We start from the raw sequence: 19901 nt of genomic DNA on the forward strand, positions 1-19901 counted from the left end.
GATTTTGTTTGATCTGAAGGATTTTTCTGAAGAACAGCAGGCAGCTTAACTGTTCAGGACAAACAAGGGACTCACAAACAACTATCACTAAACAAAAAAAAAAACAGCTGTGGATCATTTAAATAACAACACAGTATTAAGAATCAAGTGTATGTAAACTTTTGAACAGGGTAATTTTTATAAATTCAACTATTGTTTTCTCTTGTGGACTATATGAAAACGTCTTTCATGTGAAATATCTTATTTGGCTCAGTACTAAATAAAAAATAGCATGCATTTTGTATGATCCCTCTTATTTTGGTAAAACTAACATTTTGTAAAGTAAAGACTTCAACTGTATATTTCATAAAATATCTAATATTGTCTCGCAACTTATTGTGCATCCCTACTTTTTTTAACCTAAAGCTTATTGTTTGGCTTATTGTGCATACTTTATATATCCATGTTTGTGATACATTTATGGTGCTTTTATGTCCTTCTTTTTAAAGCTTGAAAGCTAAATCCTAATTGATTGTTACTGCATGGAAAAGAGCAGCCAGCACACTCTCCAAAATTTCTCCTTTTGTTCTCCACAGAAGAGAGAAAGTCATACATGTTTGGAACAGTAAATAATGAGAGTTGTGACATACTTTCTTTTTTAAGAAAAAAAGAAAAAAAAGAAGACTAGTGAGGTAATCCTAAACTGTTGTTTTGTAATACTGTTTTTAGCCCTTATCGGCAGTCACTTGGCCCGGTATTGAGGCAGGTAATTCTTTTTTATTTTTAACTCCATTACAGTGTGTAAACTCACAGCTGCTCAAAGCCCAGCATGATGGGCGTTTACTCTCTCCTCAGTCAAACTAATCGTGTTACGGTAAGATAATGATCTGGATTGCACGCCGCTTACTGTTAGCTCACGCTCTCCGCTGGTGCATACGGTGATGTGCGTCGTCTTGGCCTCTGTTTGCCCTCTCTGTAGCGTGAGGTTTAGTGTACCGCAGCTTTAGTCACAGTGCAATAAAAAAAGTCTACGGCTGCTGTGCAGATGAGACGTGCAAGAGGAAAAGCTGCTCGTCTCTGCATTAGTGTGGTCACGGATGGTGGCTTGTTGTGCTAAGGGGGAAATGGCAGAGCGAGGAGGGATTTTTTTTTTTCTTTTGTCAGCAGAGCAGAGATCTTATATACAAACGAGCAGGCAGATCCTGCAGATCGTCCAAAGCATTGTTCAGGTGTTTGTATTGACCAATGCATTAATTACCTACAGCTTAAATACAGCCTAATGCTGCGTGATTGCAAGCAAACAAGACTCACGGCAGGGGTCTATACCATTAACGGCCCCCGAAGGTGTAAATAGGGCTTCATTGACGGGAGCCACGTGGAGAGACTATTAACACAGTTAAGACTGAAGAAACTCAAATGTGTTTTTCTCTGCAGAGCACCTGCAACGGTGGACAGCGGGATGGGCCCACGCAGGGCCAGAATGGGGGCGTGCAGAGAGGAGAGGTGCTCTCTCTCAGCCCAGAGAGCACAGAGGAGCCACGGGTGCTGGAGCACAAGCGAATGGGTTGGGCGCTCGAGCCGGAGAAAGATCACACCCGCTCTGTTTCTCTGCTGGAACAAAAACGCAAGGTGGTCTCTTCCAGCATCGACGTACCACAAGCCAGGTAAGACTGTGGGATGAGTGCCCCCTACAGGCACACATAAGAACTGAAGGAATGATGTTTGTTATTGTTCACTTCCTTTTTTTTTTAAGTGTATGCACTAAATAAGAAGAGCTGGACTGTAGTACTAGTACTAGTGAGTTTTTTTTTCCTAAAAGGATAAGTTAATTCCATTAAAATTTCCTGATCATTTACTCAACCCTAATGTCAACTAAAATGTTAATGTTTTTCTTTTTTCAGTCGAAAATAAATAAGGTTTTGAGGGAAACATTCCAGGATTTTTCTCCATATAGTGGACTTCAAAGGGAGTCAACAGGTTCCAATGTCCAAATTGCAGTTTCAATGCATTTTCAAAGGGCACTACACAATCCCAGCCGAGGAACAAAAGTCTTATGTAGGGAAACAATCATTTATTTTCTAAAAAATACAAATTTATATACAGTGATGTGCGGGTCTAGTCGACTAAACGTTACAGCTCCTATTAGTCGACACTGAAAACAATAGTCGACTTCACAACAAAAACATGATTTTATTATTGAAACTGCCATAATTTTAACGTTACATTTTTAAAAAATTAAATAAGTTAAAATAAAATGTTTAAAAAATAATACCTTGCATGCCCTTGTAGAGACCTCATGACCATGCGAAAGCAAGGTATAGTATTATTTTGAATTAGAAGCAATCGGATGTACAATCTGTGTAATAACAAAATGGCAGGCACGACGTAGCCATCAGACCACATTGATAATTTACTGAACAAAAACGCATGGTCTTAAATAAAATGGGCAAATTTTAAACAAAACAGTGACATAGCCTGCATGTCTTAAGTTTTTAAAACCTGTTTTAATGCTATTCCTTGATAAACATTCCTATTGCATTTGAATTGTGTTTTAATATGTTGGCTTAGTTATATGACGATGAAGAATTCTGTCAGGCTGATTTGAATAAATAAGCTATGCATTGGCTGACGTTGAGTGTATGCTCTTCTTTTTTTCCTTTTTAACGACCACATAAAAATTAAAGATAATAACAAGAGGCAAGTGTAAGGCAAGCGGGATTCATTGAGGGATTTGACAGTGTGATTTATAGTTAAGTATTTAAAATGTAGGCTATTATATACACACAGACATAGGCTTTTTTAATACCATCTTTTGGGGGTATCTTTCTTTTAGACTACTCAACTAATAATACAAAACTTTACAAAACTTAAACAAAGTTTACAAAACTTTCGTTTAAACGACTATCAAACTAGTCGTTGCGCACATTCCTATTTTTAACCACAAATAGTCAACTTCACACATTATGTAGTCAAGCTGGAAAGGTCACCGGTGACGTAGGCGGAAGTACTGACCCAGTGTTTACAAAACGAACACGCAAAAAATGTAAAACGCCCTTTAAAAAAAAAAGGTGAATCAACGATGTTAGACAATTTAGAAGTCGGAGGAGAAGATGAGATGTAGTTTTCGCCCTACCCTACCCTTTTGAACCGAAGTACGCAGATGAAGAATTAACCACGTGTGACATTTCCAATGCGATTACGTAATGCGTGAAGTCAAGCTAGTGCAAGATGAGCATTTATGATTAAAAAGACCAAAAATGACAGATCATTTTGATAGATAAGACCCTTATTCCTCAGCTGGGATCATGTAGAGCCCTTTGAAACTGCAATTTGAACCTTCAACCCGTTGATCTCTATTGAAGTCCACTATATGGAAAAAAATCCTGGAACATTTTCCTCAAAAACCTTAATTTCTTTTCAGCTGAAGAACGAAAGACTTGGATCATCTTGGATGACATGGGGGTGAATACATTATCAGGAAATTTTATTTCAGGAGTGAACTAATCCTTATATAATCTTTTTTTTTTTTTTTAAAGCAAAAGTAACATTTTAATTTCTTTTTCAGAAGTTACTGAAATGTTTTCTATCAACATGCATATTACAAGAAGTACAAGAATAGTATTTACACCACTGTTTAAAAGTTAGGAGTTAGTAAGATTTGAATGCTTTTGAAAGAAGTTTCTTATGTTTTCTGTTTTAATATTTTAAAATGCAATTAAGTGCTGTAATGGCCAAGCTTAATTTGTCCTTTAATGTTATGATTTATTTTGTATATAGTCACTACATAATGATCTGACCTGTATATTTAGCACTCTAAGCGAAGCGTAGACCACCAGTACAATGATACAAGTTTGTTTGTGGTTTGTGAATCCTGTGGTCTGAACGCTTTACAGCATTTGCACTTTATTTTCTGACACCTCTAGCATGCAGTAAACTGTAGAACTACAAAAACAGCTAACAGCTGTCTTTCTTTGTTTGTCAGATGTAATTTGAAGCATGCTTTAACACACACACACACACACACACACACACACACACACACACACACACACACACACACACACACACACACACACACACACACACACAGATTCTTTTTAGTGTGACTTTTACTTTTTAGATCTCAAAAAATCAATTGACAATTCAACTGACATGAAGCATCTGATAGAGCTGTCTGATAGCTCCATTACTACACTGAGCCTTGATATTGACTCAATATTTATTTGTTGACGAATTATTGATCTCTTAGCTCAATTTATATTCTTCATCTATTCAGGAAAAAAATGTCTCATTGAGAACTGAATTTATTTTATGGCTGAGAAAGATGTTTATGATTTCTGTGTGCGTTAATTGGCCTTGCAGGTTTGATTTGCTATAGGCTGACTACCGATATCCCTAGGTGTTATATTGATCACCTTAGTGGTGCTCTATTTATGAAGCTCATTATTTTTAACGTTTAGAGAAAACGGCGATTAATCCTCCATGTACTACGAATGATGTTTGTCTTGCTGGCTCTCCATCTTGAGAGATTGCACTGTTGGTTGTGCTATGGTTGTATATAATAAGTTTTATGAACAGATTATTAATATTAACATTAAATAATAATCAAATTGTAAGCTATACAGTTGAAGTCAAAAGTTTACATACACGTTATTTACCAAAATATGATGGATCATACAAAAGCATATTATTTCTTATTTAGTACTGACCTGAATAAGATATTTATCATAAAAGATGTTTACATGTAGTCCACAAGAGAAAATAATAGTTGAATTTATAAAAATTACCCGTTCAAAAGTTTACATACACTTGATTCTCAATACTGTGTTTTTACCTGAATGATCCACAGCAGTTTTTTGTTTCGTGATAGTTGTTCATGAGTCCCTTGTTTGTCCTGAACAGTTGAACTGCCTGCAGTTCTTCAGAAAAAACCTTCAGGTCCCACAAATTGTTGTGTATTTCAACCCTTTCCAACATTGACTGTATGATTGAGATCCATCTTTTCACACTGAGGACAACTGAGAGACTCATATGCAACTATTACAGAAGGTTCAAACGCTCGCTGATGCTTCAGAAGGAAAAACAATGCATTAAGAAAACTTTTTAAATTTAACTTATTTTGTTTTCTGGGGAACATGTAAGTATCTTCTGTAGCTTCTGAAAGGCAGTACTGAATAAAAAAAAATATATGATATTTAGGCAAAAGAAGAAAAAATGTACACATCCTCATTCCGTTCAAAAGTTTTCACCCCTGACTTTTAATGCATAGTTTTTCACTGATGCTTCTGGAGCATCAGTGAGTGTTTAAACCTTCTGTAATAGTTGCATATGAGTCCCTGAGTTGTCCTCTGTGTAAAAAGATCTTAAAATCATACATCATTGTTGGAAAGGGTTCAAATACAAATACTAAAAAACAAAGAATTTGTGGGACTTGAAGGATTTTTCTGAAGAATAGCGGGCAGTGGAAAAACACAGCTGTGGATTATTCAGGTAACGACTCAGTATTAAGAATTAAGCATATGTAAACAGGGTCATATTTATAAATTAAAATATTATTTTCTCATTGAAGACTGGAGTAATGACTGCTGAAAAGTCATCTTTACCATCACAGGAATAAATTACATTTTTACCACAGAAGTAATTTTACAATATTATTGTTTTTACTGTATTTGTGATTAAATCCAGCCTTTCTGAGCATAAGAGACATTTAAAAACATTTTCAAAAACTCTTACCAACCCCAAACTTTTGTACGGTATGATGAACCTCTAGACAAAGCAATTTATCAACATTTCCTGGCTAAAATCGGACCAGTTTTTAGCTTTGTGTGCATGAGTTGATTGAATCTCACAGTGCGTGTAACCATGTTTGCTCATATATTTTCTTTTCTGTGTTTCTTTTGGACAACACAAACCTCGAAACATGTGTACGTTAAGCTCTAAGGTCTATTAGTCACGACTTTGGACAAGAAGCAGCCGCAAGTTTAAATATCTCCAAGTAATTATGCTGCCTTTCTGTTGGCAGAGCCAGTCAGTTTAGACAAACACAAAGTTCTGGATAATGTGCTTAGGTTTATTTTGCGTTTCTCAGCTACAGGATAGCTGATCAATCTCTTGTGCCAAAGCAACATGAGGATTAGCTTCACTGTTGTTGTGTAAAGTGTTTCCAACATGTCAAAATCAATATATAGAGCCTTGCGACGAATGATTTTTAAGTGCCAGAAAAGACCATTAGATCCCATGGACCAAGAGTCTATTGTATGAAATCACATGAGCACCAAGCACTTAAGTACACAAAAGAAAAGATCAGATACAGGTTCAACTTCCTTGCGTTTCAATTCAGAATTGGTTATAGGCGTCATTACTTTGAAATTCTGATTGATTGCTCTGAAATAGTCACTGGTCTACCGAATGGGAAAAGGTGACGCATACAAGCAAGTGAATGGAACATTTTAAACTGAATTGTTGTGAGGAAGGTGATCCAGATACTTGATTGTGATTGGAGACCAGTCCGCACGCTCTTGAAGTTGTGATTGCAAACAACAGTGACCTAGATGCAGTAACACTTTAATATCACAGGACTGGAGCTTGTAAGGACCCACTTGGTTTGTGTTCAATCAGTGTACAATGGAGAGTGTGCCAGGGGTTTGTTTGGTGACCTGCAGGTCTAGGGGGGGTAAAGGGGGCCCACATGTTTCCCCATCTCACGTCAGCTGTTTTAGTGTTCATTATTGGATACTGAATAGCTTAGTTCATCATATTTGTTTACAGAGTTCCACCACAAGCATTCTGTGTCTTGTATATTAGTTGACCCAATGTGATTGTTGACCTCTCTTTCCTCCCCGGCTGCTTTGCTGAAAGAGAGGTTTATTAAAAGATTGAGAAATGCTGGAATGTGGAAACCATTTTGCTTCCTCTTTTTGCTAGTGTACAACTTTAATCTACAGCAGCTTTATATTTTCTTCTATAGCAGGAAATAACCTATTTGAACAAGAACAGTCTGACTTTTAATGTTGCAGGCCTCCACCAGACTAATGGTGAGCAGGAAATAAATGATGGTGTGTTTGTGTGTGTGTTCAGCCAAAGAAAGAAAATATGAACATTATTTACTCACCTTTAAAATAATGGTTTAAATTTGTTTGTTTTTATCTTATGGAACAGAAATCTTTAAAGCATGTCCTTCCCACTCTTTTACTTTATTTAGGCACCAAAATGAAATTGTGGACATGCTGGGCTGAAAAAAGAAACAGTTTTTTTTATTAGACTTTTGAAATAACTTAGTTGAGTGCCACACACTTTTTAAAGTATTGTAAATATATATTATTAAAACATATTACTCTATATTTATAATACTATGGGATTTTCGGATGAAAACAATTCAGTGTTTGAAAATTTTGCAGCTTTCCATATTTTAAACAGAGAAAGCAAATAAATTTGAGTTGTTCATTTAATACTGTGGTATTAAAAACAAATATGGTGCCAATGACGTCAACACTGGCCACAAGATGCCTGCAAATCAATGGTGTCAACTGACTTTTGTTTTCCATTTAAGAGCTTCAGCAGACAGAAAGATCAGTTGTTAGAGACTTTAATTTTGTCTTATAGTTGTCTCTGCACAATAAACACAGTTAAAGGGTTCACCCATCATAAAAAGTACTCCACATGGCTCCAGGGGGTTAATAAAGGCCTGCTGAAGGGAATCAATGTGTTTGTGTATGAAAAATATCCATATTTAAAACTCTACAAACTGCGATCTCTGGCTTCTGCTAATTGTCGTATGTGTTCGTCATGAGAAAGTGGCTTTCTAGCGGGTGATGAAGGCCGTAGGCGTAGAGTAAGCTCCGGTGAGAATATACTAGTCATGCAAGAACCAAGTTTTGTTTACAGCAAAGGGTCTCCTCTTGGCTTAAATCGAAATCCTCCGACATTTTCCATTATAAATCCTGTTTTGTACTTCTAATTTGTGACTGGTGTTCTGTTTTGCTCTCTCCTCTTTGCTTCCACTTTTGTCACTGCGTTAGCCTACATCCTACATCATCCGCTGGAACGCCACTTTCTCATAAACTAGGTCTGCATGATTACTGAAGGCAATTGTCATGGACATTTTGTCAGTAAAGCCGGTTCTGTAATAAGTAGTACATCTCCAGCATGTGCTTTCAGATGGAGCAGCATTTACTTCACAGAGCCATAGTACACTAACAATTACGCAATATCACGTTCATTATCGCAGAAGATTTAATCACGCAATAATAAAATCGAAGCTAACATTGTACGATAATGACAGGTGTTTGCGTAGCTTCTCAGTGAGCTACGGCTCTGTGTAGTAAATGCTGCTACATCTGAGAGCATGTGAAAATACCACATTTAATCGCATGTTTTTACTCCAAACTCACTTCAGAACTTCAGTCAAGTGTTTGAAATAAATCCTTCTGTGAGATGGTGTGGCTTTTTACAAAGAATAATGTACACAATATATTTCATATTATTCTAAGCAGTGATAAAGCCATTGCATTATTATATAATTTATTATAAGAAAAATTATAATACGAAGAACTCCGATAAGCCAAATATTGTCGTAGTTGTGTGTTTATTAGCCATGTTTAATCAATGAAAGCATTTAAACAACAGTTACAAGAAGACAGGACAGGAAGCTAGAGATTACAAATAAAATTTTAAATATTGATATTTATTTGTACACAAATCGGGGCTCTACAGTAAAAATTACTGCGTGCGACTGTATATAATAATATTTAGGAGCACCATGTGCGACTGACCCGATCAGCATGTTTGTGTTTGCGCTCAGGGGAGCTTCAAAGGTTTCTACGTGTTTTTGCAACGTTGAGTAATGTATCACAGACATATCTCACGAATCCCTTCATAAATAAAGTGTAGAGAGAATGTAAATAAGAGACTGATTGTGCAGTATAGAGAGCGTCGTTGATTATAATAGAGCTTTTTTATGATGGATTTATGCACTTTTTTTGGGCTTCACAGTCTCAACACCCATTCACTGCCATTATAAAGCCTGAAAGAGCCAGGACATTTTTTTATATAATTCCAATTGTATTCATCTGAAAGAAGAAAGTCACATACACCTAGAATGGCTTGAGGGTGAGTAAATCATGGGGTAATTTTCATTTTTGGGTGAACTATCCCTTTAAGTGTGTTATAAAGGTTACATGTTTGAACCTTTAAAATAAGAGATTTGGGATTGTAAATCATTGTTTATGGATCCTGAAATATAGCTTATATTTACCTGTGGCAGACTGTAGCAGAGACAGCGGTCAGGAAACCACAGTGGAGGATTCTCTAAATTAACTTATTGCTCTGAGAACTCAGTCCCTGGAGTCCTTCTAAATAAGCCTTTGCATTACTGTGGTAAAGCTACGGAAATGAATGCAACCAAATTACTAGTTTTCCTATAACTATCCTCTTTATACAGCCATATTGCTTGAAATATGGGTGTGGCCTTTGTTATTACTTTTTTCTTTAGCAACAAGCTGATTCCTTCCTCTCCCAGTGTCGGGATGTGCTGTGTCAAAGTGGTGGGTGGGTAAACCGGGGAGGGGGCTGATCTGGTCAAATAGTATGCTTTCTCACTAGCACAGCTTTACTGGCTGCCAAAGAAAACAAGTTCCTTCAGAAAGCGGATGGTGGTTGGGCTGCAACTTTAGAGAGCATGTGATTACCATCTGAAAAGCGCCACTCTTTGCAAAATCTGGAGTTCTGCAATGCTGGATTCTTTCCAGCACTCTCACAGCAAACAACACAGAGTCTGGTGTTGGTCTTGGGTGTCTTATCAGACTGGACACAGTGTGTTGTTTTCTTTTTTCAAACGTCCATGAACTTCACGATGATTGAAATAGTTTTGAAATAGTAGTTCCTTTCCTATCTGATTGGCTCAGCATGCAGTGAACTACAAAATACATGCTTGAATGTGTGCCATTCTACAAGAATGTAAGAATCCACTGTGTTAAAATGGGATGTGGTTGTTTTAGTAGTCAGTGAATGAAGGGTATAAACTCGCTGTTCCTAGAAGCATGCAATAAAAATAGTATGACATAACATGTAGACGGATACATCAGCACTGCAAGTGCAAAGTTCAATGTAATAACAAATTAAGTTTTAACCCTATAAAGCCTACTGTATCATATTTGATATGTATATTTCTAAGTCTTCTAAATTATCAACATGATCAAAACTTTGAAAAACCTGTTGTACATGATTTACTACTCATCTAAATGATCATTTATACTTTTTTGTGAATGTGTGTACAGTTAAATGAAGCTAAAGATTATGGTTTATAAGTTTTAAATATGGATGTTTTTATTACAAAAATGCATCGATTCACTTCAGAAGGCCTTTATTAACCCCTGGGACTGCGTGGAGCACTTTTCATGCTTTTTTATTTTATTTTCATCCACTACCATTTTTTAATATAACTCCGATTGTATTTGTCTGAAAGAAGAAAGCCATATATATCTAGGATGGCTTGAGGGTGAGTAAATCATGGGGTAATTTTTCATTTTTAGGTGAATTGTGCCTTTAATTAAATTTTTTTAGATTAGATTTTTAGAACATTGCTAAAGCGGCAGCACAGAACAATAAACAAAAAAATAAAATAATGTTTAAAGTAGATATATCATTCATAATGTTAATAGAATTTACACATATCATATTACAGTGCAAGAACATTTAAAAAATTACTGTCATTGCAGTAACGCAGAAACACTTAAAAGTCAATTAAAATATCAAAGTTGTCACTTAGTACAACATAACATTTTAAGTTGACTAAACTTAAAATTTGAAGTCAGCGTAAGTTAGGGTAACAGATTATTGCAGTGAATGCAGTTTTCATTGCACAGTTTTCTATCTTGCAAGACAGATCTGCTTGAGGATGATGCAGTACATTTTTTTTTTACATATCTTACATAGAAAGGCATGATTGTGCTAAAAAATGACAGTGACTACCCACTCCAGATGCACCTTGTTAAACTCAGTAGCAGATGGTCAGTGACTAACAAAAGTTAATGATCTGAAAAAAAAACTGCTAAAGTGGTGCAACAGTTTCACCCTTAGCCACTAAAACCACATTATTATTTTTTTTCTGTTTGAAAATGAAAGAATTGGGCCTAATTTAATGGCAAAATACATGGAAAAATATGTTTTGTATTTTGAGGCAGTGTTGTTAAGCCCGAACTATAAAATCAGTCATCTGGAAATTGTGTTCAAAAAGGCCATCCATGAATAGTTTCTCTTTCATTGCTAAGCAACAATAGCCTTTTCCATTAGAAGCTTTAAATCACCGGACGCTTGCATGTTACAGCTTTGGAAATTGGACCACCTGTGATGATTTGGAATGAAATGTGCTGGAATTTTTATGCAAATTAGTGGTTTAATTAAAAAATCCCTGAATATCAGTATCAGTGAGGAGGAGTGGCCAAGAATGGATTATGTCTTTCAAAGCAATAATACAGGCGGTTGGGTTGTCCTCACAAGATGATTGAAGTTACCAACGAGAAGAGCTCTAATGTCTGCCGCAGCTCGATACCAAACAAACCAGCTCAGAAATGGCTTCCCATTAACATCCAACCTCCCTAAAGATGCCTGTCTGAAGAGAGTCATTTGTTTAAAAGATCAAAGACGTGATTTCATCAGCCTTTCTAGTTACGATAATTTGCGTACGAGTGTAGTACGCTGCATTCGGTTTTGACAATCCCTGATGTGCTGCCAGCCCGTCAATTTTAAAGCTGTCAAAACAAGTCTATTTACATTTATTAATGTTGTAAATAATGAAGTATCGCCTCGTTTTATGAATTTAACACTTCTATACTGCAGTCATGGGAGTAGAAACAAATGTTCTGGCTGTGTTACTTTGACAGTCACGTTACTGTAAATCACAATGTAAATCAGTCAGCGGTGCAGGGACAACTTCAGATGTAATTGCAGCATAGCTTCTCATTGCGTGTCGACAATTTGCAGGTGTGTTAAAAGTGCCTGTGGCGTTCTCAGCACAATGATCAAGAAAAAACATCACATCAATAATGAGATCATACGCGGTGCATTTGTGCTTGAATTGTTGTTGGAGGCTCTGAAATGGGTTGTCTCATTATTTTAAAGAGGCTGGAACCCAGATGAGCGTGGAAGGATGAATTGATCGCATGTGTGAATTGATATGTTATGTGCTGTAGATAGTGTTGTCAAAAGTCCCGGTACTTCGGTACCAAGTCGGTACTAAAAAAATTAAAACGTTACGGTACCAGGTTTTCTTAAGTACCGGTGGTACCGACTATCCGGTCAACCCGGTTCTTGATACGCTATACAAAAGGTGCGCTCTCACGCACTGCACAGTTGCGCTCTATTCAGCGGTGCTGCTGATGCCGCGGCTCTGACTCCACCTGTTGACAAAGAAGAGCCAGGCTTGCTCCAAATAGTTTGGATTTGCGGCTGAACAAGGCGAACATCATAGATCATCAAAAAACTATTTGCAAAAGATGTCGTCTAGGTTCTCTCGAAAGGAGGAAACATCAAACTTAAAACACCTCAAAGATCGACTCCGGGATCAAATGAAAGAGTTCAAGTAAGGTAAGTTTCATTTTAATTTCATATTTAGAGCATTATTGCATATTTTAATTTGAATGTCAGACTGAAATAAACATCACCGTTTGTGTAGTGAATCGTTAGCATAAGCGCGGCTAACGCTAATATGCTGGGCCTTAGAATGAATTTGAACCAACGCTCCTATAACTTTTGTTAGAGTAAAAAAAATAAGGACATGATGTATTTACTATTTTTTACACAAATGACATGTGTATCCAAAATATATGTGTTAGAGAATGTACAAATGTATGTGTCGTTAACAATGTTTATGTCCTTAATATGAGTCTGTCAGAAAACGTTCTAGGTTTATTCTTGACTGGATAAATATGAATGCAGTTTGGATTGAATAAAAGTACAATCAAATAAAACACGTTTTATTCCCTGTTTAGTTTGGTAATACTTTAAAATAAGATCAAATTCATGCATCATCTAACATAAACTTAAAGTAAGTGAAACATATTTTTACAACATTAATTCATGTTTGTGAATGTTATTTAATACAAAAAGACATGATCATGTTTGTTCATGTTTAACAGATTAATATGATTTTATGCATTAGTAAATGTTGAAATTAGCCTAACCTCACTAAGAATAATTGCCATGTAATGTTAACTACTGTTTATTGTTAGGCGATGTTATCTAACAAATAAAAATTGTAAAGTGTTTTTAATACTGCAGTTTTCATCTGTGATAGACACTTGTCTTAATATATGTAATCTTATCTTAATTTATTATAACAGCTGAGGTTAGTTTTTTACTGAAAATTCATATTTTGCTGGTGTCAATGATCTAATGTTGCATCTGGTCAGACTTAGGCCATGGCTTTACTTAAGTATATTATATTTCTTTTTACAGTTGCAGATTAAGGAAGATCATGAAAGACCCCAGCGAACTCTAAAACAGACAACAGTACAGATGTTTTTCAGCAACAGCAGCAGAAATATGACAAAAAGTTTTGGGTGAAGCTTGTTTACATTTTTTATGCCTGTAATTTATTTAGATGTTATTTCATTACTAAAATGTTTACAAATACTTTTTTAACCTGTGAAAAAACTTTTAACAAAATTTTACATTAGTATAATGAATGGCACTGTTTTTTGTACATTTTATTTTTTTTTATTAATAAAAAATAGTGTGTTGCTCAATTAATATGTTATTGTGTTTTGCTTTGGTACCGAAATTGGTACCGAGAACCGTGGATTTTCAATGGTATTGGTACCGAATACTGAAATTTTGGTACCGTGACAACACTAGCTGTAGAGGCAATAATCGTAATGACTTTAACATTACGGTTTTGACTTTTTCTTTTTTCTTGTTGAAAATAGACTGTAATTTAATGCTCACAAACAGGAATTCTGAAAATATAAAATAAATCCTAATTCAAAATATTAGTGAATACTGCTAGTTTTTTTTTCTTTGGCCTCTAAGATGCGTTTTTAAACTATTCAGATATATAGTAAAACCAATATTTATTCAGACTCCTTCAACATTTCTCACATTAACACAGTTTATTTACTGTAGTTTTGAAAATGGTAATAAAATATGACAAGAACTCAGAGTTAAACTGTGTCAGAACCAACTGATCATGATAATCACAAATGAATTACAGTCAAACCCAAATTTATTCAGACACCTTCAAAATTTCTCACATTATCACAGTTTATTCGGTATAGTTTAGAAAACAGTAATTAAATATGACAAGAACTCAAGTTAAACCGTGTCAGAACAAAATCACCTTGACAGTGTCAGATAACTTTGATAGAAAGGTATGTAACAAAACATGGTCAGGTCAAAGTGTCAAATAAATGTTTGGTCCCACATATTTTTTATTATCAATCTTACTGGTAGTCCACTGTATGAAGCATTTTTAGGTATAATATGCCACAGTTTACTGTATTTTGATATCCTCATTTACAAAAATTAACTAGAGCATCCTGCACCCACTAGTAAAGTTGAAGTAGTTGAAGTTTTTCCAAACAGGGATTCACAATAACATTAAAGAGGGTTTGTGAGATTTTAAAAGAAATGCCAACAATTCATAAAATAACAATTTCCAAAAGGTCCCATTAGTTTATGTTAGTTGCATTATCATTATCAATGAGCAAAACATCTAGGTTACGAAGGTAACCCTCGTTCCCTGAAGGAGGGAACGGAGACGTTACATGGGAATCGCTTGAGAGTCCAATCGTCTCTGAGCCTTATTCAAAAGGCCAATGAAAATTGGCGAGTGGCATTTGCATGCCAAGCCACGCCCCGTACATACGGGTATATAAGATGGCGGCATGCAGCCAGTCAGTCAGGTTTTTGCTGAAGAGCCGGATCGAGCCGGCGTCAGCGTGAAGGTCGTGGCAGGGGATGTAACGTCTCCGTTCCCTCCTTCAGGGAACGAGGGTTACCTTCGTAACCTAGACGTTCCCCTTCAGTCGTTTCACTACGACGTTACATGGGAACAGACCCTATGGAACAGGCCACGACCCTGACGCCGCGTTACGCACAACCCCACGTGCCGGCAGGTCTTCTCAGACGTGTCCGCAGGCGGTCATTGTAACGTAACCTTCCCAACGCCCTGAGGCCCAATAGGGGGGCCTTTCCAGGGATGCCAGACGTACTGAAGCATGGGTTGGGGGGGCGGAGCACATGAGATCTTTACATGTGGAAATAAGAATAATTCAATATATCCATAAAGGCTTTTAGGGATACACAAGGGAAATAGCGGTCTCCTCTGCTGGATTAAATAAAAACTAAGCCACAACCTGCGGGGCGAAGGAGACCCGGGCAGGATCACAGTCAGGGACTTCTCCGCATCTAGGCCAGACTGCGGGGCACGGAGAACCCAGGGTTCATCGGAGGGAACATTCTGGGAATTGGCGCACGGATCCACGTGGGAATGGCGCAGCAAGCCGACACCAGCCATCCTCCCGCTCACCTGAAGTCTTAAGTTAAGACACGGGAGGATACGGCCTCTACGCGAAGGTTGTAGAACCTAGCGAAGGTATTAGTTGTCGCCCAGCCCGCAGCTCTACAGATGTCTGCTAGTGTGGTGGGAACCTTGGGCACATAACTGGGCCGGGGTCTCAAGATGACGTGAGAATCTCCGGGCCCGAACTCAAGGCACGTTTCGTTGACAGAGAAGGCTTGTAGGTCCCCTACCCTCTTGATGGAGGCCAGAGCAGTCAGGAGCGCTGTCTTAAGAGACAGAAATTTCAGCTCAACTGACGCAAGTGGCTCGAATGGGGCTTCCCGTAGGCCACGGAGGGCGACGGAGAGATCCCAAGAGGGTATGAGGTGCGGTCTGGGAGGATTAAGTCTCCTGGCACCTCTAAGGAATCTCACGACCAGTGGGTGCTTACCCAGGGATGTTCCATCCACTGCATCATGATACGCTGCAATAGCAGCAACATAGACTTTGAGAGTCGAAGGGGACAGCCTGCGCTCCAACTTCTCTTGCAGGAAGGAAAGCACTACTGCAATCGTGCATCTCTGTGGGTCCTCAGCTCGAGAGGAGCACCAGTCAACGAACAGACCCCACCTCAGAGCGTAAGCCTGCCTCGTAGAGGGGGCTCGGGACTGAATGATGGTGTTTCTCACGGCCTGGGAAAGGCCGGCGAGGTCTGACGCGCCGTCCAGGAGCCAGACATGCAGGTTCCACAGGTCGGGGCGCGGGTGCCAAATTGTGCCCATCCCCTGAGAAAGAAGGTCTTTCCTCAAGGGGATTTTCCAGGGAGGGGCTGCCGCGAGGGAAATGAGTTCTGGAAACCAGGTCCGGGTGGGCCAATATGGCGCGACCAGCAACACCTTCTCCTCGTCCTCCCTGATCTTGCACAGGGTCTGTGCAAGGAGGCTCACTGGGGGAAAGGCGTACTTGAGCCCCGGAGGCCAGCTGTGTGCCAGGGCGTCTCTGCCGAGGGGAGCCTGGGTCAGAGAGAAAAAGAGCTGGCAGTGGGAGGTTTCGGGGGAGGCGAACAGATCTACCTGAGTCTGGCCGAAACGACTCCAAATCAGCTGGACTGACTCGGGGTGGAGTCGCCATTCTCCAGGGTGGGTGGACTGCCGTGAGAGCTGATCTGCTGCACGGTTGAGTTCTCCTGGAATGTGAACGGCACCTAGCGATTTCAGCCACGTTTGAATCCAGAGGAGCAGACGACGGGCGAGTTGTGACAGGCGAGGTGAGCGAAGGCCGCCCTGGCGATTGATATACGCCACAGTCGCGGTGCTGTCGGTGTGAACAAGCACGTGCTTCTGACGCAGCGTCGATCGGAGGCAATTGATGTGCCACTGCAGCTGAGGTCCTGTCCAGGAGCCCGAGGCTGCTTGCCCGTTGCATATAGCACCCCAACCCGTGGTGGAGGCATCCTGTACACCACGACATGCCTGGAAACCTGCCCCAAGGGAACTCCGGCCCGAAGGAAGACAGGGTCTGACCACGGACTGAAAAGGCGGCGACACAGCGGGGAAACGCCAATCCGAAGTGTGCCACGGTGCCATGCCCGTCTTGGAACTCGATCGTGTAACCAGCGCTGAAGCGGTCTCATATGAAGCAAGCCCAGCGGCGTGACCGCGGCCGCGGCTGCCATATGCCCCAGGAGCCTCTAAAAAGTCTTGAGAGGGACCGCTGTCTTGTGTCTGAATAAGTCCAGACATCTCAGCACTGACTGCGCACGCTCGTTTGTGAGGCGGGCTGTCATATTGATCGAGTCCAGCTCCACACCGAGAAAAGAGATCCTCTGCACTGGGGAGAGTTTGCTCTTCTCTCGGTTGACCTGAAGGCCCAGATGGCTGAGGTGCCAAAGCACCAAGTCCCTCTGCTCGCACAATAGGTCTCGCGAGCGAGCTACAAGGAGCCAGTCGTCGAGATAGTTGAGAATGCGAAGCCCCGACTGCCAAAGAGGGGTCAGGGCTGCTTCCGCGACCTTGGTGAAGACGCGGGGAGAGAGGGACAGGCCAAATGGGAGAACCTTGTACTGATACGCTCGACCTTCGAAGGCAAACCGAAGAAAGGGTCTGTGACGAGGAAGGATCGAGACGTGAAAGTACGCGTCCTTCAGGTCGATGGCTGCAAACCAATCCTGGGGACGAATGCAAGTTAGCATGCGCTTCGTCGTGAGCATCTTGAACGGCAGCCTGAGAAGGGACCGATTCAGAGCTCTGAGGTCCAGGATGGGTCTTAACCCACCGCTCTTTTTGGGCACGATGAAGTAGGGACTGTAGAACCCTGACTTCATCTCGGCTGGAGGGACTGGCTCGATTGCGTCCTTCGCCAGTAGGACTGCAACCTCCGCACGCAGGACAGCGGCATGCGTGTCCGACCGGACAGTAGTGAAATGGACACCCCTGTAGCTGGGCGGACGCCTGGCAAATTGAATCGCATAGCCGAGACGTACCGTCCGTATCAACCACCGCGAGGGGTTGGGAAGCTGAAGCCAAGCCTTCAACCGGCTCGCTAGCGGTATCAAGGGAACGTTGACCGACGTGACCGCGGTGGGGTAGCCTAAGGGGGCGGGGGGAAGGGGACTGACCCCAGAGAACACCAGGTTCTGGGGGAGAGTCTGGCTGCGAGAAGCAACGCTTACCTTCTTCCCTGGTTCCCGCGCTGGCGATATCAGGCTCAGAGTCCGATGCCGAGGAGTGTAAGTTCTGCTCGAGAAGGGAACTCGGGGCCGAGGCCCCAGAGGTGAGGAAATTTGCTCTTTCTGTGAAAATGTGGGTAACGCCGACCCGTAGGCCGGCGGCAATGTTATTGTGCACAGAAGCTCCCGGCCCTCCACCGGGAGTGGGGAAGTCGATGTCACTGTCCCCCGAAGAGCAATCTCCACCACCTCTGGGTTGCCCGCGTCAGGGACGTTTCGCAGGTTTCTTGCGAGAGGTTTTCTTGGCTGGTCCCTGAGAGGCGGGCGGCGCCGCTCTCCTGCGGCCGACTCTGCGCCGGGTAGCCAACCTGGCTTCGTGAACCTCTGCGGGAGCTGGAGCTGTCTTACTAGCCGCAGGGGGGCGCCCTCGGTGACGGGCAGGCGGAGGCGGGGCCACCGGCGGCGGGATGTTAGCTTCGCGGCGGGGCAGGATATGTTTGATGGCCTCCGTCTGTTTCTGGACTGCCGAGAATTGCTGGGCAAAATCCTCGACAGTGTCGCCGAACAGGCCGCTCTGGGAGATGGGGGCGTTGAGAAAGCGAGCTTTGTCGGCGTCCGCCATCTGAGCCAGATTGAGCCAAAAGTGTCGCTCCTGGACCACGGCCGTGGACATCACATGACCAAGAGACCGCGCCGTGACCTTCGGTGGCGGCACGGAGTTCCTGCATCATGTCTTGATCAGGACCACCCTCGTCCAGTTGTTTCAGTGCCTGCGCCTGGTAGACCTGTAAGGTGGCCATGGCGTGCAGGGCGGAGGCAGCCTGTCCAGCAGCGTGGTAGACGCGGCCCGCGAGAGCGGCATAAATGAACCGCGATAGCGCACTCAACCTGGGGGACCGACTCGTATCCCCGGGCTGCCCCGCCATCGAGGGTGGCGAGGGAGGAGGAGCTGGGGCGAAGGCTAGATGAAAAGGGCGCCTGCCAGGTTTTAATCAGCTCCTCATGCATCTCCGGAAAGAATGGAACGGGGGGAGGGCGCGGCGGAACCGCAGGCGCCCCCCTCAGGAACCAGTCGCTAAGCCTGGAGGGATCGGCCGGGGGCGCATGAGACACCTCCAGCCCGATCCCCCTGGCGGCTCGGAGGAGCATAGCTGATAGTTCAGTGTCCATGTCAGACGGGGCAGCGACCACAGGAGGGCGCTGGCCCGGCGAGATGTCCGCTTCACCATCAGACTCACCCTCTGACGCAGCGATAGACATCTCTTCCTCCGGTGGAGCGCCAAAGGAGATGCTCGGCCTGGAATCCGGGGAAGCACACTGCTTCGGCCACTCGACGGGACCACGCCGAGATGCAGACGGCCGCTGGGCTTTGGAAGCCGGCGGCACGTTCTGCACAGTCACCCGTAAGTCCCCCTGGTGCTTCGCCACGGCGGCCGAAAAGCATTGACGGCTCAACGACGAGCCGCGGGGCACCGAGGGGAGCCGTCTCGCGAAAGAACGGCGGTTCTTCAGCGTGATCATGGTCATGCGCTCGCAATGAACGCATGAACCATCCGTGAACGCTGCCTCAGCATGCTCTAAGCCCAGGCATGTGAGGCAGTGTTCATGTCCGTCCTCGGAGGTGAGGAAACTGCCGCATCCAGCAGCGCACGGCCGGAAGACCATTCTGAAAAGAATGTCTTACACAGCCGTGAGAAATTGCTCTTATAGATCCCGGTCTGCCCAGGGAGGAACCGCGGCACTTCTGTGCGCTCAGGG

At 41.8% G+C, this 19901-nt stretch overlaps 1 protein-coding gene across 1 annotated transcript in view; it reads left to right on the top strand.

Moving 5' to 3' along the window:
* znf704 (zinc finger protein 704) overlaps nucleotides 1–19901 on the top strand; it is a 78050-nt gene that overhangs the window by 5702 nt on the left and 52447 nt on the right. The window contains exon 2 of the mRNA XM_073821258.1: nucleotides 1414–1643. Within this exon, the coding sequence (XP_073677359.1) occupies nucleotides 1414–1643 (230 nt within the window). The remainder of the gene's footprint in view (nucleotides 1–1413; nucleotides 1644–19901) is intronic.

This window comes from Garra rufa, chromosome 17 (assembly GCF_049309525.1).
Source record: "Garra rufa chromosome 17, GarRuf1.0, whole genome shotgun sequence".
In the NCBI taxonomy this organism is placed as follows: domain Eukaryota; kingdom Metazoa; phylum Chordata; class Actinopteri; order Cypriniformes; family Cyprinidae; genus Garra; species Garra rufa.